This window comes from Rhinatrema bivittatum, chromosome 1 (genome assembly GCF_901001135.1).
Source record: "Rhinatrema bivittatum chromosome 1, aRhiBiv1.1, whole genome shotgun sequence".
In the NCBI taxonomy this organism is placed as follows: Eukaryota; Metazoa; Chordata; class Amphibia; order Gymnophiona; family Rhinatrematidae; genus Rhinatrema; species Rhinatrema bivittatum.
This window is the reverse complement of record NC_042615.1, coordinates 261,668,866-261,696,291: the sequence shown is the minus strand read 5'-3', so window position 1 is coordinate 261,696,291 and position 27,426 is coordinate 261,668,866. Positions and strand designations below refer to the sequence as shown.

General features: G+C 47.3%; 1 protein-coding gene across 2 annotated transcripts in view; it reads right to left on the bottom strand.

The window, feature by feature from the left end:
* Positions 1-27,046, bottom strand: part of C1H20orf27 (chromosome 1 C20orf27 homolog) — a 162,155-nt gene extending 135,109 nt beyond the window's left edge. Inside the window, exons 1-2 of one of the 2 annotated variants that reach the window (XM_029594186.1) lie at positions 26,881-27,046; positions 6,408-6,507 (exon numbers count right to left, since the gene is read on the bottom strand). In XM_029594186.1, the coding sequence (XP_029450046.1) occupies positions 6,408-6,429 (22 nt within the window). In that variant the 5' untranslated portion in view covers positions 6,430-6,507; positions 26,881-27,046. Of the gene's footprint in view, positions 1-6,407; positions 6,508-26,624; positions 26,755-26,880 lie in introns of those variants that run through there. The other variant, XM_029594194.1, reaches the window with a different exon arrangement.
* Between the last annotated feature and the right edge of the window lie 380 nt (positions 27,047-27,426).

Genomic DNA, 27,426 nt, shown 5'->3' with positions numbered 1-27,426 from the left:
CGAACAATGGGCCGTAGGTAGGAAGAGCTGGATTATACAAATGAAAGATTTCAGAGGACAGACTGGCCAAAATTGCTATCGAGTTGGCCATCCCTGTCCAGACAGTAGTGAGAGGCAAAAGTGTAGAGAGAACTCCACGTCACAGCCTTGCAGATCTCGTCCACGGGGCCGATCTCAAGTGGGCCTCTGAAGTTGCCATGGCTCTGACAGAATGAGCCTTGACATGGCCCCCAAGCTACAGTCCTGCCTGAATATAGCAGAAGGAGATGCAATCTGCCAGCCAGTTGGACAGGGTCTGTTTAGCAACTGCAACATTTAATCTATTCCGGTCATTCACCCTGGTGCGAATGAGGCTTGGGAAAAAAGGTGGGCAGGACGATTGATTAAAATGAAAATCCATCACTACCTTAAGCAGGAACTTAGGATGCGTGCATAGAACCACCATGTCATGGAAGAACTTTGTGTAGGGTGGATACGTCACTAAGGCCTGAAGCTCACTGACTCTGCACGCTGACATGACCGCAATCAAAAACATGATCTTCCAGGTCAGGTACTTGAGGTCACAAGAACACAGCGGCTCAAAAGGAGCTTTCATGAACTGAGCCAGCCCCACACTGAGGGGCATAAAGCGTCCCATAATAGGTTGCCCAGAGATAGGCAAACTAACCACACCCCGGTGGTAGGCTCCGATAGCACTCAGGTGTGCCCTAAAGGAGTTTGTCTTTAAGCCAGTATCTGAAAGATGCAGGAGGTAATCAAGCAGCTTTGGTGTGGAGCAGGAGAATGGATCCAGGCTGCGGTGCTCACACCACACGGAAAACCTCTTCCACTTCAGGCCATAAGACTTCCAAATGGAAGGCTTCTTGGAAGCCACGAGGACTCAAGACACATCAGAGAGGTTGAAGGGCTGCAGAATTACCTCTCAACATCCAGGCCATCCAGGGACAAAGCCCAGAGGCTGGGATGGCGCAGCCTGCCGCGATCCTGCGTGATGAGATCTGGGGAAGTCCCCACGCTGATCGGTTTCCAGAGGGAAAGATCCTGCAGGAGCAGGAACCAGATCTGCCTTGGCCAATGAAGGGCTATGAGGATCATAGTCCTCCTGTCCTGTCGAAGCTTCAAGAGAGTCTTCGTCACCAGGGGAAGTGGAGGATATACATACAGAAGGTTCTTGCCCCAATGGCAGGCAAAGGCATCTGAGGCTGGTTTGCCATCCCCCCTGTACAGGGAGCAGAACTGATTACTTTCCTGCTGCAGAGGAATGCGAATAGATTCACGTCCGGGATCCCCCAAAGGCAGAAGTTCCAATCCACCACTTCCTGTTTCAGAAACCACTCGTGGGGTTGAAAGGCTCAACTCAAGTCTGTCCGCCACCACATTCTCTGCCCCGGCAAGTTACATGGCTCAGAGCACCATACCCTGGGACAGAGCCCAAGCCCAGATCTGGACTGCTTCTTGGCACAGGAGGAATGACCTCATACTTCCCTGTTTGTTGATACACCACATCACCACATAGTTGTCGCTCTAGATCAGAACCACTTTGTTGATCAGCCGATCCCTGAATGCCCAGAGCGCGTACCGGATCGCACAGAGCTCCAGGAAGTTGATCTGACACTGAGCTTCCTGGTTGGACCACTTGCCCTGGGTGCGGAGCCCCTCCACAAGAGCGCCCCCCCCCCCCCCCACCTCAGGTTAGATGCATCTGTGGTGAGCATAATCTAGGCAGAGGGATTTTGAAATGGCACTCCCTGATCCAAACTGGCAAGACTCTGCCACCAGGACAAGGAGTCCTGGAGAGACAAAGTAATATGGATGCAGACATGGAGGTCCTTGGTGGCCTGCCACCACTGGGACTGCAAGGTCCATTGAGCTCTGCACATATGGAAGTGAGCTAGGAGTAACATGGACGGACATGGCCATGTGTCCCAATAATCACAAGATGCAGTGAGCCGAAATCTGCTGTGATGCCCCCAAAGCAACTCTGCAATGAGGCGTTATCACCCTCCATCGATGTCGGGGGTGCTGATCTCCCTCGGGGCTCCGAGGGAGGTCTGGATAAGCCACCGCCTCCCTCAGGCTTTCCGGACCACTCCTGCAATGGACACCAATGTGAGCGCCCACTCGCAAGGAAGATACGTTCAGGCCTGAGCTGTGTCCAAAGCAGCACCAATGAAGTTCAGCTGAGGCAATGGGTCGAGGTGGGACTTCGGATAGTTGATAATAAACAACAGGGACTCTTAACACCCAAACGGTCAAGTGCAGAGACCATATCATTCCCTCCTGAGTGGGGCTCTTGATAAGCCAATCATCCAGGTAGGGGAACACCTGCACTCCCACCTTTTGAAGACACATGGGACCGAAGCCAGCCTGAACGGCAACACCCTGTACTGAAAGTGTCGCTCACCCACCACAAACCAGAGATACTTCCTGTGACCTCGGAAGATCTCGATATAGGTGTAGGCGTCTTAAGTTGAGGAAGCAAAGCCAATTTCCTCTTTGTAGGAGGGGAATCAGGGTGCCCAGCGAAACCATCTTGAACATTTTTTTTTTTTTTAGAAACTTGTTCAAGGCTCTCAAGTCTAAAATAGGATGGAGTCCCCCTGTTCTCTTTGGAATCAGGAAATATCGGGAGTAAAACCCCCGCCCCTGCTGCTTCGACAGCCCTGGCCGTTACGAGGGCAGCAAACTCTGTCAAAAGTATTTCCTGATGTGAGGACTGACCCCAAAGAGGGGCATGGAGAAGAGTCCGGAGGAAGTTCAGTCGGTAACCTCAATGAACAATGGACAGAACTCATCGGTCCAAGGTAACACTGGGCCAACAGTCCAAGAAGAACCGTAACCAGCTTCCGGCTGAGGTCTGGAGGCCTGTTGCTATCCAGGGCGGCCCCTAGAGCTGACTTGCTGGGACCAGGTGTGAGAAGCGGGAGGGTAGTATTTCCTCTGGCAGTAGAAGGACCTCCTTGGGCCCTGACACGAGGACTTCCTGGCTGAGGATGACAGGTCCGACGTACTGGCTGAGAGACGATGCAGGGTCTCATGATCCCTCACCTTGTCATCAAAGAGGGTTTTGCCTGTTAACGGCAGGCCCATGAGCTTCTCCTGCATCTCTGGGTGGAGATCCAAGGCCCAAAGCCAAGCCATCCGGCAGGCACCAATTCCTGTGAACGCTGCCCTTGCCGAAGTCTCAAAAACATCATAGGTGGGGTGGCACCTCATGCCTTCCACATTCAAGATCCTGCTGGATGACCACCAAAAAAGTATCCTGCTGCTGCTGGGGCAGGCGTTTGTCAGGTCTTGGATCTGCTTTCAGGGGCTTCGAGAATATTGTGTCATATAAAGCTGATAGGAGGTGATATGGGCAATTAGCATGGCACCCTGAAACATCTTCCTACCCAGCGCATCCAGTGCTCTGTGTTCCTATCCCAGAGGGGCGGAGCCATGGGTGCAAGAGTGCTTGGCTTCCTTAAGGGCAGACTTCACCACAACCGTCTGGTGTGGGAGTTGAAGCTTTTCAGACCACGTAGCATGCTAGACCAAGTACACTGCATTAGCCTTCCTGTTCACCGGAGGTGCGGAGATGGGGTGCTCCCAGATTCTAAGGAGCCACTCCTTGAAAATTCTCATGGACGGGAACAGCTACCACCTCCTTCGGAGCATCCACAAACTGGAGACCCTCCAGCATCTTGTGTCTGGCATCCTCCTTTGTAAGACGTTGGAATGGGATGGCTTTGGCCATGACCCGCACAAAACGAGAAAAGGTTAAATCCTCAGGCGGGGACCGGCATCACTCCTCCGGAGGAGATGGGTCCGAGGGGAGGTCACCGGAGTCATCAGAAGAGGTCTTAGAGGAATCATCTCCCCACGGGTCGTAAGGGGTGCCATAATCACTAAGATCAACTGGAGACGCCCGTGGGGGGGCCTTCCCAGGTCCAGCAGCTTGGGCACAGAGAGCCCTGAAGACCTGGAACTGGACCAGGCAAAGCTGGCAGCGGCATCGAGGGTCTCAATGTCACCTCCGGCCTCGACGGACCCCACAATGGGGATGGCATCAGGAGGAAGAGGTATCGGTGGGCGGATCAATGGCACCCTGGACACTGGCATCGGCTACATGGGCAGAACGTTGAGAAGAACAGAGGCGCTCCAGTAACGGCGCCAACACAGCAGGCACAGGTTCCGGCTCTCGTGGAGACACCAGTGGGGCCAGCAGCTTGATACCCTATAGGGCTCGAACAACCACCAATTGCACCCTGTGTTCCAGCTACTCCTCGAAGGCCACCACCAACAGGACAGCCTGAGGAGGTGGGGGTGTAGCCAGACCTCCCTCAGAGCCCCGAGGGAGATCGGCACCCGGCAGCGGAATAGATGGGGAACTCAGACCCCCAACGTCGATATAGGGCGATAACTCCTCACCGGAGGATCGCTTTGGGGGCATCACAGTAGAAGCCGGTGCCAACCCGAGGCCAGCACCGTGCAAGGACGGAGACCGGTGGCAATGTTTCCAGGGTTTCCCATGGTGCTTGGCCCGGTCTTTCCCCAATGCCGAGGAAGAAGGAGATGATCCAGAGGTCCTCAAGCAAGAGGAGACCAATGAAGGCCGATCTACGGCACCCCTCTCCATCAGAAACCTCAGAGGAGGAGAGGATACCGAGGGATCTGTGTCCATCTGTTCTCCCTGGCGCCTTCGGCATCGATGCCCAAGACACCGGTGTCAAGGGTTTGGACTTCCTGGAACCGAATAACTTCTCCATCTTGTCCATGCAGGAGCACCAGCCCTTAGAGGTCATCTGGTCGCAAAAATCACATCCCCAAATGCCGTGCGATGCTCCCAGGCAGAGGATACATGCAGATCTGTGAGGGACATAGTCTGAGGGCACTGGCGGTACCGACAAAAACCAGAGTCTATGACAAAAACAGCCAGCAAACGGTCAATGACTGGTGGATGCCGAAGGACACCGCTACCGGGAACCAACCGCACAGAAAGCAAAAAACTGACCGCATCGCAGACTAAACTAAAGCCAGGAAGAATGGAGAGGGACCCAGCACAGGAAAAACATTTTCTGAAAGAAAAAGAGCATGAGATCCACAACTGTGAGATAACAGCACTGCGAAAAAGAAGAGACTGAAAAGGGACCCCATGTGGACGCATGGATAGTGGCATACTGGACATGCTCAGTTTGCCAGTCAAAGTTTCTAGATCAAATTCTATGATCAAATTTACTGATACAAAATTATTCAAAGCTCTTAAATCTCAAGAGGACTGTGAGAAAATGCAAGAGGATCCTGCAAGATTGGGATACTGGGCATCCAATGGCAAATGGCATTAAATGTGGACAAGTGCAAAGTGATGCACATAAGGAGTTGGAAGCCAAATTATAACTATATGATATGAGGTTCCACAATGGCAGTAACCACCCAGGAAAACAAATCTAGGCATCATCGGAGATAATATGTGGAAACACTCTGCCAAGTGTGCAGCCGCAGCCAAGAAAGTAAATAGAAGGCTAGCAATTATTAGGAAAGTAGTGGAGAATAAAACAGAGAATATCATAATGCCTCTATATCACACCATGGAGTGACTGTACCATGAAAACTGTGTGCAGTTCTGGTCACAACACCTCAAAAAACATATAGCGACATTAGAAAAGTTACAGAGAAGGCAACCAAAATGATAAAAGGGATGGAACGAATCCCCTATGAGTAAAGGCTAAAGAGGTAAGGGATCTTCAGCCCAGAGAAGAGACAATTGAGGGGAGATATGATAGAGGTCTATAAAATAATGAGTGGTTTGGAACGGGTGAACGTGAATCAGTTGTTTTCCCTTTCAAAAAGTACAAAGACTAGGGGATATGCAAAGAAGTTACTAGGTGATACACAGACCAATAGGAAAAAGTATTTTTTTTTTATTCATTCATAATTAAGCTCTGAAATTCGTTAATAGACAATGTGGCTGAAGCTGTTAGTGTAGCTGGGTTTAAAAAAAGTTTAGACAAGTTCCTGTAAGAAAAGTCCATAAACCATTAAGGTGGACTTGGGGAAATCCACTGCTTGTCTCTGGTATAAGCAGTATGAAAACCTAGGAATCCTGCCACAAAATTGTGACCTGGATTGGCCACGGTTGGAAACATGATGCTGGGCTTGATGGACCATTTTCTGACCCAGCATAGCAAAACTTATGTTCTAACCAAAAAAACTATTATAATTGTATTACTCATTTATTCCAAATGAACAAACATTCAAGTGGTTCATAAAATATAAATTCTGTTCTACCAATTGGTTGTTAGACATTACAGAATAGAATAGAAGGACTCTTCCAAAAAGAGAAAAAAAAATGGAAAAGCTCTTTTAGTTTAAATCAACAGATTCAAAATCACAGCACCAAACAGAGGTAAGGCATTATTTGAACTCACCCTTCTTCTTAGATGTAGCCATCTATTCCCCCAACTTAAATGTTCAGTATTAACGTGTCAAAGGAGTTATTACAAGGCCATTCTCTATAGATGCAGGTCCCTTTAAAATAAACAAAAAAATAAACAAATTAGATCTTTCAATATTGGCATAAATACTTTTGCATGCATATGTCACCAACAGCTTTTTACAGTCTATCCACTAAGCCAAGGGTGGGCAAGTCTGGTCCTCAAGGGCTGCAAACCAGTCGGGTTTTCAGGATACCCCTAATGAATATGCATGAAATAGATTTGCATACAACTGAGGCAGTGTGTATGCAGGTCTCTCTTATGCATATTCATTAAGGATATCCTGAAAACCCAACTGGTTTGCAGCCCTCGAGGACCGGAATTGCCCACCCCTGCACTAAGCAGTGTTTCCCAACCAGTATGCCATGGTACATAGACGTGTCTTCAAACCTAACAAGTGTGCCACGGAAAAATCACCACTTCCTAATGCTCCAATCCAGACTAGGCTCTGCTCTCGATACCTCACAACAACAACACACAACAGAAGTGGCTCTTAAAGGTGTATGAGCTTCTTTCCGAGAATATGTGTAATCATGCATGCCTTGTCTTTATAGCTGAAAGCATGAGCCCTAGAGTGTGGTAATTAACACGCAGCCTGCAAGGCACAGATAGCCAGTCCCCACCTTGTCAAGCATACACATTGTGCAACATACATATTGCATCTCATTTTCTCCCTCTTTACTTGCCTCCTTTGAGTCCTTTCAGTCTCTACTTTATTCTCAGGCTAAGGGAGATGGGGTGAGCATGCAGAGAGTACTGGATGCCACTCACTCTAAATGCTGGGAACAGCAGCAGCAGTGGAGGAGCTCTAGAAGCCATATGCGACAACCAAGTTAACTAACTGAGACAGCTGCCTGCACAGACCAACTTCTCCCTTCTCCTACATATCTAAAAAGGGGGAGCTGGTCCTTTGTAATGCTTTCATATGTGTCTCCAACTCCTGTCCCTTTGTTATACAATTTAGGAAAGAGACTGGTGAGACTTAACGTCGCTTCCCAATCGAATTTTTGGCCATTGAGTCCTCTCCACATCCACACTGTCTGCTCCATAGACGTTGTTGGCCACGCCACATTTTTGTTAATGCAGATCAGAGCTTTCCAAACTTTTCATGTTGGGGACACACTTTTTAGACAAACATAATTTCGGGACACAGTAATTAAGTTTACTAGCAAACCGGAGGTTAAAGGTTAAACGAATGAAATGTATTTCGACAATTTATGTATGTTTCCTTAAATATATACATAATAAAATGTTTCACGACACAACCTATCTTGTGAAAACCTTTCATTTATATTAAAACTATATAATATTCCAAGATTAATGTTATTGTTCTAATTTATGAGTAACAATAATAAAACAAAGTTATTGTGTTATTCAATTTACCTCTTTAATGAGATATATGAGCTTGATGGGATGAACACAGATTTGAATATTTGGTGTTAATAAGAAAGTCCAAAGGGTCTTCTGCATAATTTTAAAAAGCTGGCCAGTTTCACACTATATAATTATTTGATAGCCTCATTCAACTAATTCTATTTGGCTATGAGAGTGAAGTCTGGAATTTATAGGAAGGGACAGAATGTCAATATAAATCCTGCACCTCCAGTTTTGTAACTCTGTGCATCCACTGAAATTCCCCCAAACAATGGAGCTTGGATGCTGGTGTCACCTCACAGTAACAGCAGCACAAACACCTTCCTCTGCCAGGCACATTGTGAACTAAAATAAAACCTCGCAAAAAAGACACTCAAAATCTATACTGCAATCCCATTGTAACATAACAGTAATAACACCAAGGACTCAAACAACAATACCCCTACCTGTGAAAACGCAAAGGTAAATATTACACTGGGTCCTAGAATACCAATACACCACCTACTGAGGAAACAAAACAAACCCGATTGCTATAGATCCCTATACAGACACTATATGCTAGCAGAATCTCTCATCATGGTCACACACACACAGAGCAGAGACAGACCCTCACCAAATACAGAATACAAAATAAAGGAGCACAAATTAAACAAAAACTGAAATGGAAACCCCAAGAAGCCAGACTCTGTGTATTAACAATGGAAAAACAGAACCACCATTCCTCATAAAACAAATAAAATCAAAAAACAAAGCATCAGTTATAATAGTAAAACCATACTAATAAAAGAATATTTTAAAACTACTGATAAATAGAATTTCTATTAATTAAAATCATATACATTTTTTACAATTTCCCAAACACCAATAAAATATTTCAAAACAGCACATATATCAAATAACACCCAATAATTAAAACTAATAAGGATTTTAAAAAGCCCCTGCTGTCCATACGTGGGAGTTCTTGATTTCCAGTCACCCTGATATTGTCCAGGATTAGGAGGTTATCCTCTCTCACACAGACTCACATGTCCATTCTCTCTCACACATACACTGTCACATACATACACATTCATGCTCTTATACCCACCATAACCTCTCGCTCTCACAGACACTGACACACTCTCAGGCTCTAAGACACTCTCTCCCCCTCCACACAGAAACTCTTACTCCCCTGGATTTTCTCATACACACTTGCTCTGGCTCCCTCACATACACATACACCCAGGCAAGTTCCCAGTCATTCTCACACACTGAAACTGACCCCCAGGCAGGCTCCCATTCATTTTCACACCACTCCCTCACCATCCCCCAGGCATGCACACATTCATTCTCACACACACACACACACACAGGCCGGCATCTATTCTCACACATACAAACCCCAGGAAGACACCCATACATTCTCATGCACTGACACACCCTCAGGCAGGCACCCATGCATTCACACACATACACCCCCAGGCAGACTCCCATTCATACACATGCACACACTAAAGGCAGACCCCCTCTCTTTCTTTTGCCAGCAACCTCGGAGCCTCTCTCATTCCTCTGCTGCCACTGTCACTGCTGCCACATGGCTATTTGGGAGGCGCTGATTGCTGCTATTGGCACTGAAGCCCATTCTGCTGCCTCCTCTGTGCAGGCCCCGTGGGCTTCCACTTCCTCCATGTTGATCTCGTACATTGTGAGATCCGCATGGAGAAAATGCCACTCTTGCACATTACCAAAGATTACATGTGCCAATCAGTAAAAAGTAATTTATTTCTTTTTTTTTTACCTTTGCTGTCTGATCTTAGTTTTCTAATCAGTTTTGTCACAGGTTTTTTTTGTTCCACCTCCCCTTTCTTATTTTTTTGCCAATTCCTTTCATATTGTCCTTTTTTTCTATTTCTTTTCTCTCCATCTATCTTCTTCCCTCATACATTCAGTCAGGTTCTCATTCTCACATGCTTTCTCTCTCTCTCACACACACACAGGCTCTCACATGCTCTCTCATACAATCATTCATACAGTCTCTCTCTTGCACATGCTGTCTGACTCACACACCCAGGCTCTCTCTCACTCCCACATGCTGTCTTGCTCAAGCACAGGCTCTCACTGTCACATGCTCTCTCTCATACAATCATTCATACACAAGTCTCTCTCTTGCACATGCTGTCTGACTCTCACACCCACATGCTGTCTTGCTCAAGCACAGGCTCTCACTGTCACATGCTCTCTCTCATACAATCATTCATACACAAGTCTCTCTCTTGCACATGCTGTCTGACTCTCACACACCCAGGCTCTCTCTCACTCCCACATGCTGTCGTGCTCAAGCACAGGCTCTCACTCCCACATGCTGTCTTTCTCACACACACACATACACACACACTCTCACATGCTGTCTCTGCAAACATTCAGGTCCTCACTCCCACACCCAATCTCTCAACTCACCTCATACAGGCACCCAATCTCTCAACTCACCTCATACACGCACCCAATCTCTCAACTCACCTCATACACGCACCCAATCTCTCAACTCACCTCATACACGCACACAACTCATCAGGCCCTCAGCCTCTCTCTTACCTCTGGGCCTCCTCTTCACGGGTTGCTGCAGGATGGGCTCTGCAGCGGCCCTGATCTTCTCCGGCCGATCGCGGCGACTCTGATCTTCTCGGGCCGATCCGCGGTGGAGACCCTGCTACCTGGCCTGCTCCTCTTCTGCACGTGGCTGATGCTCCACCTCCTTCCTGCCCATACGGCTCCGGCAACATTTTTCTTCCGGGGCCGCGCGGGCAGAAAGGAGGCGGAGCACCTGCTCTTCCTGCTTTCTGCCCGCGCGGCTCCGGCAACATTTTTCTTCCGGGGCCGCGTGGGCAGGAAGGAGGAGGAGCACCTGCGTGACATTTTTCTTCGGGCCGTGGTGACGTAAGCTACACCACGGCCCCGCCGATCTTCCTGCTGTGCGTCTCCGGCACACAGCACAGCGATACTTTACTACTCAGCCGCCAGTGGGATGAGGTCCACCGGCAGCCGCATTGGCTCCCACTTGCCGGTGTGTCACGTGCACCGGGCTTGCGCGACACACTAAAGTGTCGCGACACACACTTTGGAAAGCTCTGATGTAGATGTTTCCTGGGCTTAGAAAGAATGGGAAGTACTACACTAAAGTGCCACACGTCAGCTTCAACTCAAACAAAAAGTCTCCTCTTGGTCCTAACATATGAAACACACACAAATAACGTGTACTTGCCAGCCTTGCAGAAATCTGTAAATGTCAAAGTATTCAGGATGGATCCAACCAATTCTAGCTTTATAACATCACATCAGTGTTTATAATGAAGTTCAAGAAGGAAGTCCAGATAAATGCAAAAGTTCAGTAATAATCATAAACCACAGGGACAGTAACTTGCAAACTGGTATGCGGGTGCATATGTGCAAGAGTTCGTCGGCCTGCACCCAGGGACACAGCTATTTTATAAAACTTACACGTGTCTATGGGCGCATGATATAAAATAGCCTAGCCACACCCATGTGTGCCAAATTTTAAGTAGGCATGCGCAAGTGCACACAAATGCCACATCTACCACATAAAGGGATTTTAAAAGGGGTGTGCATAGACACCATTTCCAGTTTTACCAATTCAGCTCTAGTTTGCCCAGTTAAGAGATAGGTCTTCCACACCACCCTGTTTTAATAGTTTTCACTCCCGACAGTTATCCCTATCCATGCCTATTTATCTTTATTTTAAAACTTACATGGCACCCATAGTAGAAGTGAAGTTATATGGTAAGGGGCCTTGGTGTGCTTCGGATCGCGTAAGTATGCACATAGCTCAGCTTCACACCCCGAAATACCATGCCCTACCTTTGAGATATGGGCATTGCAACATTTACGCACGTATCGGGGCAGTGTTTAAAATCCATTTGGCATGTACAAGCCTGACATATTCGCACATCCACTAATTAATGCCTAATGGGCTTTTAAAATTCACTTTTAAAAGTTTACTATTCTGAAATTAATTTACTGTGGCAGGTTTGACTTCCTGTAACTTAATGATCTGGCGACATTTGATATCGTCATCTATTTATTCTGACAGGAAATGAAAGGCAAAAATACTCATTGGAAACTACCTCTCTCACATATGTTATAATAGAACATACTGTATTTCTAAGAAAGCTCCCTTTACCTTCCACTGACCAGCACTCCCGCCTGAGTAGGGATATATTCAATGTGTCAATAACATTTCATTTTTAAGTTATTCATCAGATATCACTGGAAGCAGCTTTGTTGGCATGAGGATCATGAATTCCATAATAATGGCATTTGACAGATCCTGCTGTCAGTGATATAATTTGTAATATCATAGCCAAGATAAACTAATTGACCTAATGTGTGATGCAGTCTGTTATTCTTGCCAAAAAGAGATATACAGAAATTTTATTCCAATCCATTTACAGTAACTGATATATTACCCAACCAATTCAATACCTCAGGTCAGATAATGGGATAAACCAAGAGGATAACTGTCAAACAGCTGCAAGTGCCCCCATATAGATGTGTAAATCTACTGCTATATTTTATAACCTGCACGTATATGATATACACAGGTTACAAATAAACACAAATATATCCTGCAACATGCATCCGGGCAAATACGTACTGCACTTATCTCGATAGCCAGATAGGTCAGAACCTAAGTACAGCACTTACCCAGTTAAGTTAGATAGCCAGATAAATCTTAAAGCGCTCCTTATCCAGCTAAATTAGATAATTGGATAAGTAGTGCTTTTTAGACTTATCGGGCTATCTGAATTAGCCAGATAAGTGACATTTTAAGATGTGTCTGAAAGTGGTCCAGGTGTGCTCCCCGTCCCTTGGGGGAAGCATGTGGTTAGTATGATTTGATGCCATAATGGGCATAGAGGCAAGCCCACTAGCAGTGTTCCTGGAAGTAGCCACCACTGTAGGTCCCTTTTCATGCTGATGGTCATGGAAATTGGAGTGGACAACGAGTGGAGAAATTGGTCCCATTGATATTTGAGACCCCATTGTAGGCGGCACATATGCAGACACATATGTGGAACTACGTAAATGGATGCTGCCATGTGCCCTAGAACAGTGAGGACTTGGCGAGCTGGTACTGTCATACTGTGAAGGAGAGATGTAGTGTGGAGAGGGCTAATGCTCTCGGGTGAGGAAGGAACGCCTTGTCTTGAACTGTGTCGAAAAAGGCTCCTATGAATTGTAAGGTTTGAGTGGGTTCCAGATTTGACTTTTTGTAATTGATGAGAAGGCCTAGACTGTCCAGGCAAGAGATTGTTTGAAGAAGATTGTCTCATAGCAGTGTTTGATTGGATGCTACTGTGAGCCAATCATCCAGATAGGGAAATATTTGCACCCCCTAATGTCTAAGGTACGCCACCGCCACTGCTAGGCATTTGGTGAATACTCTGAGCAAAAGAAAGGCCAAATGGAAGAACTTTGTATTGGAAGTGCTGGTTGTCTGCTTGGAAGCAAAAGTAACACCAGGAACTGGGATGCATTGGAATGTGTGCATATGCATCCTTCAAGTCCAGTGAGCACATCCAGTCCCTGGGCTGGTGAAATGGAAGAATGGTTTTGAGAGAAGTCATCTTGAATTTCTCTTTCTGGAGGTGTTTGTTGAGTGAACAGAGATCTAAGATTGGTCGTAGTCCTCCTGATTTCTTGGGAATTAGGAAGTATTGGAAGTAAAACCCTTGATGTTTCCCCAGGCAAGGTATCTTCTTAATACAGTTGCTCCGTAAGAGAAGTTTGATTTCCTACAGAAGATGTGCTTTGTGAGGTGTAAAAGATTTTTGATGAATCCAGTGTGGAAGGGTGGGAAGGGATGAAAAGTGAAGAGAATAACCCTGTTTTATTATTGACAATACCCATTGATCAGATGTGATTTGACTCCAGGCTGGGAGATAGTTGGACAATCGTCCTCCCACGGGGGGGGTGACAGTGGCATAATTATTTTTAAAATCCTGATTGGGGCTTTGGTGGTTGACTGTCAGCTGGTTGTCTCGGCTGACAAGGGGTCCTTGCAGGCTGGCGTGGTGCTTGCTGCTGATAGGGCTGTTGCCTCGATGGGTAATATGTTGGAGGCTTGTAATAGGAGTATGGCTTGAAGGTTTTAAAAAAGTTGACCTTCTATATGGGGCAGAAGTGATGTAGTGTTGTCATGTTGAGGATGAATGCTGAGGGGTTGTCAAGGAAAGAACTGCTGTTTTTTGTTCTTTTAATTTTGTAACGGTAGTAGTGAATTGGTCTCCAAACAAATTATCCGGCAGACAAGGTAAATTCACAAGCTTGTCATGGACGTCATCTCGTATGGCGCTGGAATGCAGCCATGCGAGACGTCTGGCCACTAAGGCATTTGCACAGGATTTAGAAGAGACATTGAAGCCCTTGTAGATTGATCTTAAAAGGTGTCTAAGTCACTCCTCTATGTTATGGTACTGAGGAGATATTGCCGCATCAGGAGATCCCAGTTATAGGTGCGGTTTTAATGCTTGCAGATTCTCAAACAAAATATTGAGCTCTGTAGAACTGGTGATTTTGAATTCTAGTATTGAGCATTGCTGATTGAAAGGATTTCTTTGTGAAGTCATCAAGTGATTTGTTATCCTTATTCGGCGGCATGTTAGAATGAGTTCTCTACTTGCAAGCTTTCTTCATCGCAGACTCCACTACAATTGACTGATGCGGAAGTTGAACTGCAGCATGAAAAGAGGAGTCTTTCATCCTTTATTTAAGATCCACCTTTCGAGATGTTGGAGGGGTGGACAATGGAGTGTCCCATGACTTTTCCCAGTAATGATGTTAAGAAAGGGTGTTGTGGTAAGGCTACTGGTTCATTGGGCGTGTCAAAAATTTTTAGCATGCCCAACATTTCTTGTCGGGAGTCCGGAATCCTCCTGGTTTCCACATTCAGCATTTGCCCTACCTTCTCTATAAATTGCGAATAGGACAGGTCTTCAGGAGGTGAAGAAGGCTTTGGATGCACTTCTGTTGGGTCAGAAGGGTAGCCGGTTGAAGAATTTCAGAAGTTTCGGAATCAGAAATTTCCTCTACAATAGGTGAAGGTAAAGTCGGGAGGTCCTTCGGTGCTGGACTGGGTAAGATTGGATCCTCTGGAACTGACTGTGGTAGTGGTGGAGGCACTGTGAGTGGTAAAGAAGACTTTTCCACTGACTGTAAAAACGGTGTGAGAATAGTTGTAATCTGAGATATAGCCTGTGTCGCTAACCCAGATATAGATGGGGCAGGAGATGGATCAGGCATTGGCAGTAGAATGGAACGCAGAACATCCACTTGTGTTTTGCCTAGAACATGCTCACCATTCGAGGATAAGGAAAGAGATGACGATGCTCCTGGTGACTAAGGAGATGTGTCAGAGATGTAGTGGTGAAACTTCACGCTCAGATTCTACCAATAAGGGTGGTGAATCCTCTCTGCGTCTCGTGTCAAGAATGGTGCTTCTTTGGCTGTTTGTGTGTCAGCTGCGTTGAGGGAGGAACAGGTGCGTCGTCCGAAGCAGACTACGCTGCAATGTTGTCTCTGTGTCGGGTGCATCAATGGTGCGCCAGCGGGTTGATGACTCTTCGACGCAGCACCATCTTTGCATCGATGCATTGGTGCGTCGATGCTTCGAAGCGTTGATGCGTCAATTTTGCAGAGCGCGTCAGTCAAACATGTGGCCGCAATGCCACCGACATGCGGCAAATCCCTGCTGGCGCTTAACGGTCAGTGTCCTGATCTGGTGGGGAGGGGGGGGAGATCGATAGAGGAGGCCCTCCTCGAAGAAGGAGCCTTCTTTCTCCATTTAGGACCTAGAGAAAAGTGGACAGAGGCTTCTGAAGGGGCATAAGAGCCCGAAGCCCTGGATTGCAGGTCCTGAATCTTCGCAGCCCATTGTCTTTGGTCCCGTGGGGACATGCATCCACAGTACACATAATTTCTTTGGTCGTGTTGTGGTCTGAGGCATATATAACAGGAGATGTGGCCATCTGTGGCCAACAATTTTGCCACAGGAGCAAAATTTAAAACCTGGTCGAGGCATATTCACTCAGACCCTGGTAGATGTTAAACCTGTTTTGGGGTTGTTGTTTTTTTTTTGTTTTGTTTTTTTTTTTAAACTTCTGGAAACTTTTCTCACAAAATGTAATTTTCTCTCTGGAGAGAAGAGCTCCGCGTGGCTAGCTGTCGCACAGAAAAAAAACTGAGGCAATCCTGACAGGATGCAGGAGGGAGCACCTAGCTGAAAGACTTTACTAGACTTAGAGAGAGCTCCGCCACCTAGTGGCACAGAAGACGAACCCAGACAGCATGGCTAATTCAGCTGCTTATCTATGTGAAAAGATTGTTTTTCTCTCTCAGAAGCAAAGTCTACCCCAACTTAACTGAATACATAGAGAATTCCTCAGTAGAAGTTACTGGCAGATTAACTCTGTTAGTTACCTTTTATTCTGAGCGTTATTTCAAGTTTATAAATATTCCCTACCTGGGGGGCTTAGTTCGTGTCTATCCAGACTTAGCTAAGTCCACACAGAAGAGCCGCAAGGCTTTCTTAAATATGAGATCCAAAATTATTTCTCTTGGTGCAAGTTTTCTTTTGCGATACCTATGCAAATGCATAATTAAATTACAGGGTAACATTTTCTTCTGTGTTGAACAGTTGTGGGAGTTCCTGAATGCTAGGATGTCAGCACCTGCTATTAATTTATAGTGAATGTGAGTCATAAATTGAGATGTGGTAGTGGGGCTTCTCTCTCGTGCTGCTATTTTTCTTTTTCCTTATATAGTGGTACTATTGTTCTCTTTTTTTTTCTATCCTCCCCCTTTAAATTTCTTCTATGATGATAGAGAGTCTGAATATGTTGCTTCTGGATTGATTACTCTGTAAAAATGTTATGTTTCCTTGTAATGTAACTCTCAAAATTTCTGTTACAAAGTATTACTACTTTGTGGTTGTAATGAAAAAGTTTAATAAAGAAAAAATTTAAAAAAAAAAAAAAAAGGAAATTGGAGAAATTACTTACCTGATAATTTCGTTTTCCTTAGTGTAGACAGATGGATTTAGGACTAGTGGGTTATATGTTCCTCTGCTAGCAGATGGAGTCAGATTTCAAAGCTGAAGGATCGGGCCCTGCGAGAGAAAGTCCCTGTGTGGAGGGAGGCACAGATCTGCGTACCATGGGTGTCTGGGCCAATCCGGAGCCACTAGTAGGACTAGACCTCTGAGGTGTTCTATCTTGCGGATGACCTTGCCCAGTAGAGGCCATGGGGGGAAGGCATACAGTAAATCCTCCTCTGATCAGCTCTGGACGAGGGCAATCAATCACTTGGGAGTGCTGCTCTCGTCTGCGGCTGAAGAACCAGGGGACTTTAGCATTGTGAGATGTGGTCAGTAGGTCCATGGCTGGGAGGCCTCAGCAATTTACTATCAGCTGGAAGCCTCTGGTCGACAGTGTACACTCCCCTTGGTCCAGGCTTTCCCTGCTGAGGAAATCTGAGACGTTGTCTTTTCCTGCTATGTGGGAGGCCGAAAACCCTTGTAGGTTTACCTCTGCCCATTCCATGAGGGGGTCTATCTCCAGAGACATCTGTTGGCTCCTGGTTCTTCCCTGGCGGTTGATGTAGGCCACTGTTGCGTTGTCAGACATCACTCGAATTGCTTGCCCTTTGAGCCTGTAGCTGAACTGCAGGCATGACAGCCTGACCTCTAGAGCTTCCAGGCGGTTTATGTTCCATTTCGCCTCTTCCTTGGTCCATTGACCCTGGGCTGACAGTTCCTGGCAGTGGGCTCCCCACCCTCGGAGGCCCACGTCTGAAGTGAGTACAATCCAGTTCGGTGGGGATAGGCTTATGCCTCTGCTTAGGTGGTTTTCCTGTAGCCACCACTGGAGCCGAGAACATACCTCCATTGGTAGGTGGAGATGACTCGAGTAATCTTGGGACAGTGGATTCCAGCGGGACAGGAGCATTGGAGTGGCCACATGTGAGCCCTTGCCCATGGTACTACTTCCAGAGTTGATGCCATGAGGTCTAGGACCTGAAGGTAGTCCCATACCTGGTCTTTAATGGTCGTACTTGTTCCATCAGTTTCCTCCTCCTCGGGGGGGAGGGGGGGGGGTGGTGGAAGGAAGACCTTGTTCTGCTTCGTGTCAAACCAGGCCCCCAGGTACTCTAAGGACTGAGAGGGCTGTACACTGCTCTTGTCCATGTTCATGACCCAACCGAGTTCCTAAATGAGACTCCTGACTCTGCTGGTCACCTGACAGCTCTCTTCCGATGACTTCACCTGGATCAGCCAGTCGTCCAAGCAGGGGTGTACCAGGATCCCTTCTTTTCTCAGTGTTGCCGCCATGACCACCATAACTTTGGAGAATGTTCTGGGGGCGGTTGCCAGGCCGAAGGGTAGCGCCCAGAACTGGTAATGGCGGCCCAGTACCGCAAAATGTAGAAAACGCTGGTGGTCTTGATGGACTGTAATGTGAAGGTAGGCTTCAGAGAGGTCCAGGGGAGTTAGGCACTCTCCCGGTTGCACTGTCATTATTACGGAACGGATAGGCCTCATGCGGTATTGTAGTATCCATAGATGACAGCTGACATTCTTGAGGTCCAGGATGGGTCGGAATGACCCCTCTTTCTTGGGCACGAAAAAATAGATGGAATAACGCCCCATATTTAGCTGGGGTGCAGGCACTGAGGTTATAGCCTTCAGACTGAATAGTCTTGTCAGTGTGGATTCCACTGCCAGTCTTGAGGTGGGAGTGACAGGGTGATATCAAACTTGTCTCGAGGGACGCTGGGAAACTCCAGAGCGTAGCCTTCTTGTATGATGTTTAGTACCCATTTGTCCAACGTGATCTCGACCCATCGTTGGTAGAAGAGGGAGAATCGACCCCCCTATTTCCTCTTCCCGTGGATGGGTCTGCCCATTCTCATTTGGAAGCTTGGGTCGAGCCTGCACCCAGACCTGTTCCTCTTTTGGGTTGTCTGTTCCGAAAGGACTGAGCGCACCCAGAAGGTCGGGCTGTCTGGAAGGACGTGTTTCTGTAGGGCTAGAAGTGTTGGGAGCCTTTGCCCTGGGCTCTCCTGGGAGAGGGGCACTGGGATCTCTTTCCTCTGTCTTCCGGTAGACGAGGTACTGGAGATTCGCCCCACTCACTGGCTAGTTTCTCCAATTCGCTTCCGAATAGGAGAGATCCTTTAAAGGGCATTCTTGTGCGGTTTGCCTTAGAGGTTGCGTCTGCTAACCAGTTCCACAACCATAATTGCCTTCTGGCGCTTCTGGCTGCCACTACCGAGGCTACTCCTCTGGCTGACATACGCACTAGGTCTGAGCTTGCATCTGCCAGGAAGGCTGCGGCAGGTTCTCTGACGTATGCTGTGGAACTATCTGCATCTCTCTAGAGAAGCAAGCAGGAGTGAGCCACCAGAGCGCAGCAGGAAGCAATCTCAGTGTCATTGCTGTCACGTTGAAGGCTTGCTTAAGGATGGATTCTAATCATCTATCTTGAGCATCCTTCAACGCTGCCCCTCCCTCAACAGGAATGGTTGTTCGCTTCGAGACGGCACAGACCATGGCGTCCGCTTTCGGGAAACGCAGGCATTCCTTGGTCGTGGGTTCCAGAGGATACAAGGCTTCCAAGGCCCGTCCTCCTTTAAAGCTCGCCTCCGGGGCATTCCATTCCAGGTCAATCAGTTCCTGGGTGGCTTCTAGCATTGGGAAATAGCAAGAGGCTTTACGAAGGGACACCAGGATGGGGTTCTTCTTCGGTTCCGCCATCAGGTCCATGCCTGGAATCCCCAGAGAGTCTTCAGAGTCTGGGAGACAAGGGCTGGCAATTCATTCCTGCAGAAGAAGCGAAGCATGGTTCAGTATGGTTCCAAGCCTGGAGGGATGTCCCCTTCCTCCAGTGAGCCCTCATTGTCATCTGTGGAATCTGGGTCCTTGTCCGGGATACTCTTGTTGAGGTGAGGCATGTCTCGAAGCCCCCGGGCAGAGCCGGGGGGGGGGGGGGGGATTAGGTGCCCCCGGCAGGGGTTCCGCCCGGGTCGTGGCAGAGGCTGACTGCGCCTTAATGAAGGCTTGCAGTCCCTGCAAAAATTCCAACCAAGAGAAGGCCCCTGGATCCAAGTTTATCCCTGGGGGAGCTGGAGTAGGGGGGTTACTAAAATGCCCTCTCGCAGTGAAGACGCCATTTCAGAATTGTTTAGTCCAGGGAACTGTCAGATAAAGTCATTGCCGACCCGTCCTCCAACTGGGATGCACCAGACTTTGAAAACTTTTGAGAATCTAGTCTTCCGTGGGCTTCCTCACAGTGTTGGCACAGGCAGGACTCCAGGTTGGGCTGTGCTGCTCTGATGTGGCAGGCCGCGCAAAGTGAGTATCATCTGAGCTTCTTTGCTGCTGGGGCCATCACCTCTGTGTATGTGCGTTTGGTGTCCGGCGCGCACAGGTAATGCACCTCGATATGCGTGAAGTTGTGTACTCAAGAGGCTGGCCTTTCCCACGCGTACCGAAGGGGGGGGGGGGAAGATGGTGCCACAGCCCACCACGCGCAAGATGGCATCGCCATAGATCGCCACGTGGCTGACCCACCAAGCCGGAAACGGGGCCTAGCCTATCGAAGGCTGCTCAATCCGTTTGGAACCCCTCCCCTTTTTACCTCGCCGGGATCAAGAACGGAGTCTGTACGGCGTGCCAAGCAAAGAGATTGGGGAAGACTCGCCGCAGCCCTTCTCTGGATTGAAGATTTTTACTTACCTTGTCTCAGCGTTTACTGGCTGAGTGCACAGAATCTCAAGCTGCGGAGGGAGAGGGCTTTGGCCTTCACCGCTGTGCTCGGCTTTGCACCCACTGCCATTAAGCCACTTCAGTGGTTAATTCCACGCCGGGAGCCAGCTCCTGGACCAAGGTACATCTGAGGGATCGGAAATCACCTCAGGAATTCTCGACTGGGGGAGGGATCCTTAGGTATCAGCGCAGGAGAGGAGGGCTAAATCTTAAGATAAAATGCTTTTTTTTTTTTATATAATCCCGCTAGCACCATGCTAGTGAGGGGATAGTGTCCACATCAGCTAGGGAGTCGGAGAGATACTGAGGAGCTGAGGTCACGGCAGGGGTATATCTAGGGTAACATCAGCTTTGAAATCTGACTCCGTCTCCCATCTGCTAGCAGAGGAGCACTTAACCCACTAGTCCAGAGTCCATCTGGCAACAGAGTACAGTGACTTGCCCAAGGTCCCAAGGAGCATCCTGTGTTTGAAGGCTGAACTTGAGCCCCAGGATGATGATAATTGCGATGGAGAAGGTACAGAGAAGGGCTACCAAAATGATAAGGGGAATGGAACAGCTCCCCTATGAGGAAAGACTAAAGAGGTTAGGACTTTTCAGCTTGGAGAAGAGACAGCTGAGGGGGGATATGATAGAGATGTTTAAAATCTTGAGAGGTCTAGAACGGGTAGATGTGAATCGGTTATTTATTCTTTCGGATAGTAGAAAAACTAGGGGGCATTCCATGAAGTTAGCATGGGGCACATTTAAAACTAATCGGAGAAAGTTCTTTTTTACTCAACGCACAATTAAACTCTGGAATTTGTTGCCAGAGGATGTGGTTAGTGCAGTTAGTATAGCTGTGTTTAAAAAAGGATTGGATAAGTTCTTGGAGGAGAAGTCCATTACCTGCTATTAAGTTCACTTGGAGAATAGCCACTGCCATTAGCAATGGTAACATGGAATAGACTTAGTTTTTGGGTACTTGCCAGGTTCTTAGGGACTGGATTGGCCACTGTTGGAAACAGGATGCTGGGCTTGATGGACCCTTGGTCTGACCCAGTATGGCATTCTCTTATGTTCTTTATCAGGGAAATTCCCTTCCTGAGATGGTTCACATGTAACCACCAGTCCAAAAGGGATTTCATCTTTAACAGAAGGAGCAGCCACACCGCATAGTTCTGCGACTGCAAACTCATCGGGAGGGCAAAGCGTGCTGAAGAGGGCACATATGTACCCTCGCCTAGGGAACCAATTCTAATGTGGCAACCATCAACCCCAGGACCTGTAGATAAGAACACATGGTCGGCCAAACAGAGTTCCACAGGGATCGGACATGCAGCATCAACGGGTGTATCGAAGACTCCAGCAGAAACACTCTGCCTTGTATCAAATCGAACCCCAAGATATTCCAGGGTCTGGGACGGCAAATTGCTCTTAGCCATATTCACCACCCAGCCTAGTTCCTGTAGCAAGGAAACCAACCTGCATGATAACTGAAGATTCTCTTCCAAATTCTTGGCTCAAACCAGTTGTCCAGATAGGGGTGAACTAGAATGCCCTCCTTGAGAAGGGCTGCCACTACCACTAACAATCTTGGAAAAAGTCCTGGGAGCTGTGGCTAATCTGAAAGGCAAGGCCTGAAATAGGTGACAACAATCCAAGATGGCAAATCGGAAGATGTTCCTGCCAGATGGGAATATGCAGATACGCTTCCATAAGATACAGAGACAAGAAGTACTCCCCTGCTTGAAACGCCATGACAGAGCACACCTTTTCCATCCTGAAATGCATGACTCGTAGATGTCGGATGATGCCCTTGAGATCCAGTATGGGCCAAAATGAACATTCCTTCTTGGGCATGACAAAATAAATGTGATATCGGCCCATATTTTGCTACAATTCGGGAATGGGGAATCACAGCTTTCAGAATCAACAGCCGTTGTAATTTCACTTCCACCCTTGAGGGGAGTTGCATGGAGAGACCATGAAGAGTTCCGGAAGAATGTAAAGAAAATCTAGAGCACAGCCGTTCCAAACCACTTTGAGGACTCATTGATCCAAAGTAATCTGGGCCCATCTGTAATAAAACCGGGATAGACCACCAGCTATCTCCCACATCACCAGGTGAGCCTGCAAAATTTCACTGGATAGGAGTCTATATCCTTTTGAGAACCTGGGGGGTGAAAGGCCTGAGGTCTGCAGAAGGGACAGAGTCTCTGAGAAGAACCTCCCCTACAAGGCCAAAAACACCAGTAGTCCTGAGAGCGGCCACTCGCCCGAGAAGTCCTGGAAACTGGCTTCTTAGCCTCCAGCAAATGTAGTACCTGGGTCTCTCCCCATTTACATGCCATTTTTTCCCCAATTCACTGCCAAACAAAAGCGAGACTTTGCAAGGCAGCTTACTCAGATTGGACTTTGAAATAGTATCTGTGGACCAGTTGTGCAGCCATAGCTGTCACCTGGCCGCAATAACTGAAGCATCTCCTCTCGCAGCTGTGCGTATCAAGTCACAGCCCACATCAGCCAAGAAGGCAGCCCCCAATTCTACTACAGTCCCTAGATCATCCCCAATGCCACCAGACTCTTGACAAAACCGCTTCACGTGGACACAGGCAGAGCAGCACTTGGAGCAGATGGGCCTACCTTAGTAGGAACTGCCGCTCCAGCAGCCCTGCCCTGTAAAAATATCTGCAATCCCTGGAAGAATTCCACCCAGGAAAAGGAGGTAGAGTCCATTCCAGGCCTGAATCTGTCATCCTGCAAGCCAATCAAAGGAAGAGATTCCCTGGGTCCCATTCCCCTCAGACCAAGGAGATGGACCATCGCCGGCAAAATCGGAAGGAGGCAAATATCAGAATATACAGGTAGTACTGGCACAGGCTTAAAGTAAGCCCCAGCTGAATGGCTCTGATGTGGCAGGCAGCACAGATAGGCGCTTAGGTTTCTTCACTGCAGGCGCCAAGCTATAAGTGCACAGCCCAATGAAGGCTCACGCATAGTTTTCCCACGCGTACAAGCACCTAATATGTATGCACAAAAAATGTGCATACAAGCCCATGCGCCTAGGCCACTCGTCCTATTGGATGCCCCAGGACAGGTACCTAAACTGGGTATACAAGATGTACATCCAGAATGAAGAATGCCCAATTGCACACACAAATGAGAATGGGCGCACACCCAGACGCACAAGCACACACCTACGATCTATAGCAAAAAAGCATGCAAAAGTACACCGTGGTCTACCGCGCACCAAAATGGGAGAAGACGAAGTGGGGCCTAGCCAAATGGCTGCTCAACCCATCATGCCTGCACTCTCACCTCACCTCTCAGAGAAGTGAGAGGGGCAGCCGAAAGCCAAGGGAAAAAAAGAGACTCTTCATCCTGTTGCTAACTTTTTTTTTTTTTTTTAAAGTTAAAAACTTTTACCTGAGCTCAGCTCTCCCTGGATGAGAACAGGAACGGGTCCCGGCTGTGAGAGGAGAGGGCTAAAGCCTTCACTGCCAAGCCTCTCTCGGCCTGCAATCACTAATTGGAATTTAGGCCATGCCAGTCAAGGTTACCAGACTAAAGCACTCTACTGGGGGAGGGACCACACAATATCACTTCAGGAGGCAACCAGTGCTATATAGACATTTTCTTTCCAACTTCTTTCTTCATTTTTATTTTTTACTTGCAGACAATCCCCCAAAGAAAATGCATGTCCACCATCTGCTGGGGACGGAGAATACTGGCGGGTTGATGTTGGGGGTGGGGCTATATAGCCGTCACATCAGCTTTTGCTCAGTCTCCATCTGCTGTCAGAGGTGCATAACCCAACACAAAGGAATCTGAAATTCACTGTGAAGTGATCGGGCCATGTACCAAAATATTTTGAAAATACTTATAATAAAATCTGATCAATAGGACAATTTACAAATTGTACCAATCCCAGAACCAGCATTGATGAGTATCATTCAGTTCCAATAATTGCCCTCCAAATTTTCACAAGCGTATCTTGGGGGATAGATCAATTCATAGCTTCTCCTCCTCTGCAAAGACCCAGCTGCAATACTGAAACAAGTACAGACAAGGAGCACACAGAGCTTGGGTAACACTCACAACAGCTATAGACCTGAACACCACGGTCAGGATCCCAGCCAGGGCTGCCTCAGCCAACCTAGACTCCAAAACTCAGTGCGTGAAAAATTTGATAGTACTGCTTCAGAGATTGATCCTACTGCCAGAACGAAATGAACATTGTTACCCCTTCAAGTGCAGAAAGATCTGAAGTGTCAGCCTCCACCCACTCTGTGAAGCATAGGATTTGTTAAACCTGCCAATGAGTAGTATCTTAAGTCCAGGGGGCTGTCTCGATAGTCAGAAAGGAGCCAAGGCCCCTTGAGGACAGCTCTGGCTGGGGAGAACTAGTAGAAAGCCAAGTAAAAAAGGCATTTATGGATTGTGTCAGCAGCAGAGACAGCCGCAAATGGAAATTTCGATTTTATTACGTGCCTTTCCAAACTCAAGCAGGTTACAATCAGGTATAGTAGGATATTCCCCTGCCTTAAAGGGTTTACAGTCTAAGGACCAGATTCATTCTCCCATTTTCTGTCTATGGGAAAAATCCTTAGTGAATCAGGTACTCTTGTGACCTGAGGCAAGAGAGTACAGTGACTTGCCCAAGGTCTCAAGGAGCATCCTGGGTTTGAAGGCTGAACTTGAGCCCCAGGATGATGAAATGTATTGTGCTTTTGCACTTAGCAAGGAAAACTGTAGAGAGAAGCATAAAATTAATGATGCATTATGCCTTTAATACCATGTTCTCAGTCCTGATAAATTTTTGTGACTAGGGTGTTATGTATGGTAATGCCTTAACACCAACAACTAAGTTTCTGCTAATTATACTAGATGCTAATCCAACTTCCACTCAACACCTCCCCACAATTCTTCTGTGGACATGACTGTGCCACATCTACAAGATATAGAAGCTTCCTTCTTTCCAGCAGAGCAATCACATGTGAAGAAAGGAGATTTCTGTTCTCAAAACACTCAAGAAATACACCTGTTCTGTCAGTGGTTAAAAAGTTTCACAATATATAGTCTCAAAATAAAAATGTGCTCCTTATGACCACGGAAACCAAAAAGAAGAAAATCTGACTCCCACTGTGTATATTTCCCAGCTCTTAGATCAGGAACCTAGCTGTCCACATCTAATCACTGCAGCTTTTCCAATAAAGGCACAAGCTGCCAGAGCAGAGGAATAGACTTGAGTGACTTTACTGAAAAAGTAAAACTGTGACTAAGGGTTTTCACTACAAAACCTTATTCTGGCTAGTCCTGCACACAGTGGTGTACATGCCATGATCATATGCATACTTTAATATACAAAAATTACTATAAGATCTCAGCATGTCTACATAAAACTACGTCATGATGTGCCACCACTACTAGTGCTGTGATAGTCACAGAAACTAAATGCATATCTGACAGGTTTTAAAAATATTAAATTATAGTACAAAATAAATGATATTCGGATCTACGGAGATTCGGGATCATCTCCTCCTTCTATCCCTATTTAAAACGACTAGTAAATGGAAAGAAAAAAATATCTGCTGTTTGCACTTGTAAACAGTGGGCACTCTCCCAGCTTCTTTTCCTCATCATTTTGCTTAAATGCACTTTTCCCAGGAACACATTAGGATATACACTCGCTAAGCAGATTTTCTACATACACACACACGACTATATTAAAAACCATACAGCTATATGCGGAATCATGAATATAAATGGAGCTACAGATCTACAGTATACAAGCACGTAGCTAGGCATTTTACACTACATACAGGAGTAGCTATATATCTATAACAAAACCACAGACATCTACAGGTACACAATCTACCACTAGTGCTACAGATGTACGCTAACACGCGCAGCTATAGTAATAGGCACAGTGTGGCAACAGATCTGCAATACCATACAGCCACAGCTGAAGCCATTACTTGTACACGCGGGCGGCAGGGCGGGGGCGCGCGCACACCGGCTGCCGTAGCGCGACACATCGCACGCGCGCTTTGTAACCGGGAAAACCAGGTAACAGAGCTTCCAGCCGCTGAGCGGGAATAGAAAGCGCCGCTACTCAGGGAGCTCGCCGCTAGAAACTCGAATCCGGCACCCCCAAGCCACGGTTGAGTCCTGCCCTGAGCCCCGGGGAGCTGAGACGCTCCCTGCGCGGCGGCGCCACGCCCCTCCCCTTACCTGTCAGGAGGGCGGGGCCCAGCCCCGCGAAATGAAAACTCGGACTAAAGAGCCACAGCACTAGCTGCCCTGCTGCTACCAACTGCCGCTGACCTCGAGGTTCGCCGCGCGCCCACAGCTCGCCTGTCCCAGCCCGCAACCTACGCTCCGCCCAGGAGACCGCCCCCAACACTGTACGCATTGGCTAAGGTGGCCCGACGTCATAGGCCGACTGGTTTGTCTTAAAGGGGTTAAAAAACATAAAATGTTGAGAGCCGTGTGTGCGTCAAAGAATAGGGACTGGTTAGCTGTTGGGTGGATCTGCTAGACACGTGAAGATTTTTGGTTTTGACTGAGAGCAATCTCTTACATAAATTCCTAGGGGGAGAGATAATCGATAAAATATGTGATCAATTGCTGGCTGTTTTTCACAAGTTGTGAAAGCATAACTCTTGAAAGCTAGTCACCATTTTTAAGTTAGTTCAATGAACATGATTGACTTTACAAATTAAAGTATTGGCACTAGGGAAAATGTTACAGTTGTCCGGTAAGGGGAGAGATTTTTAA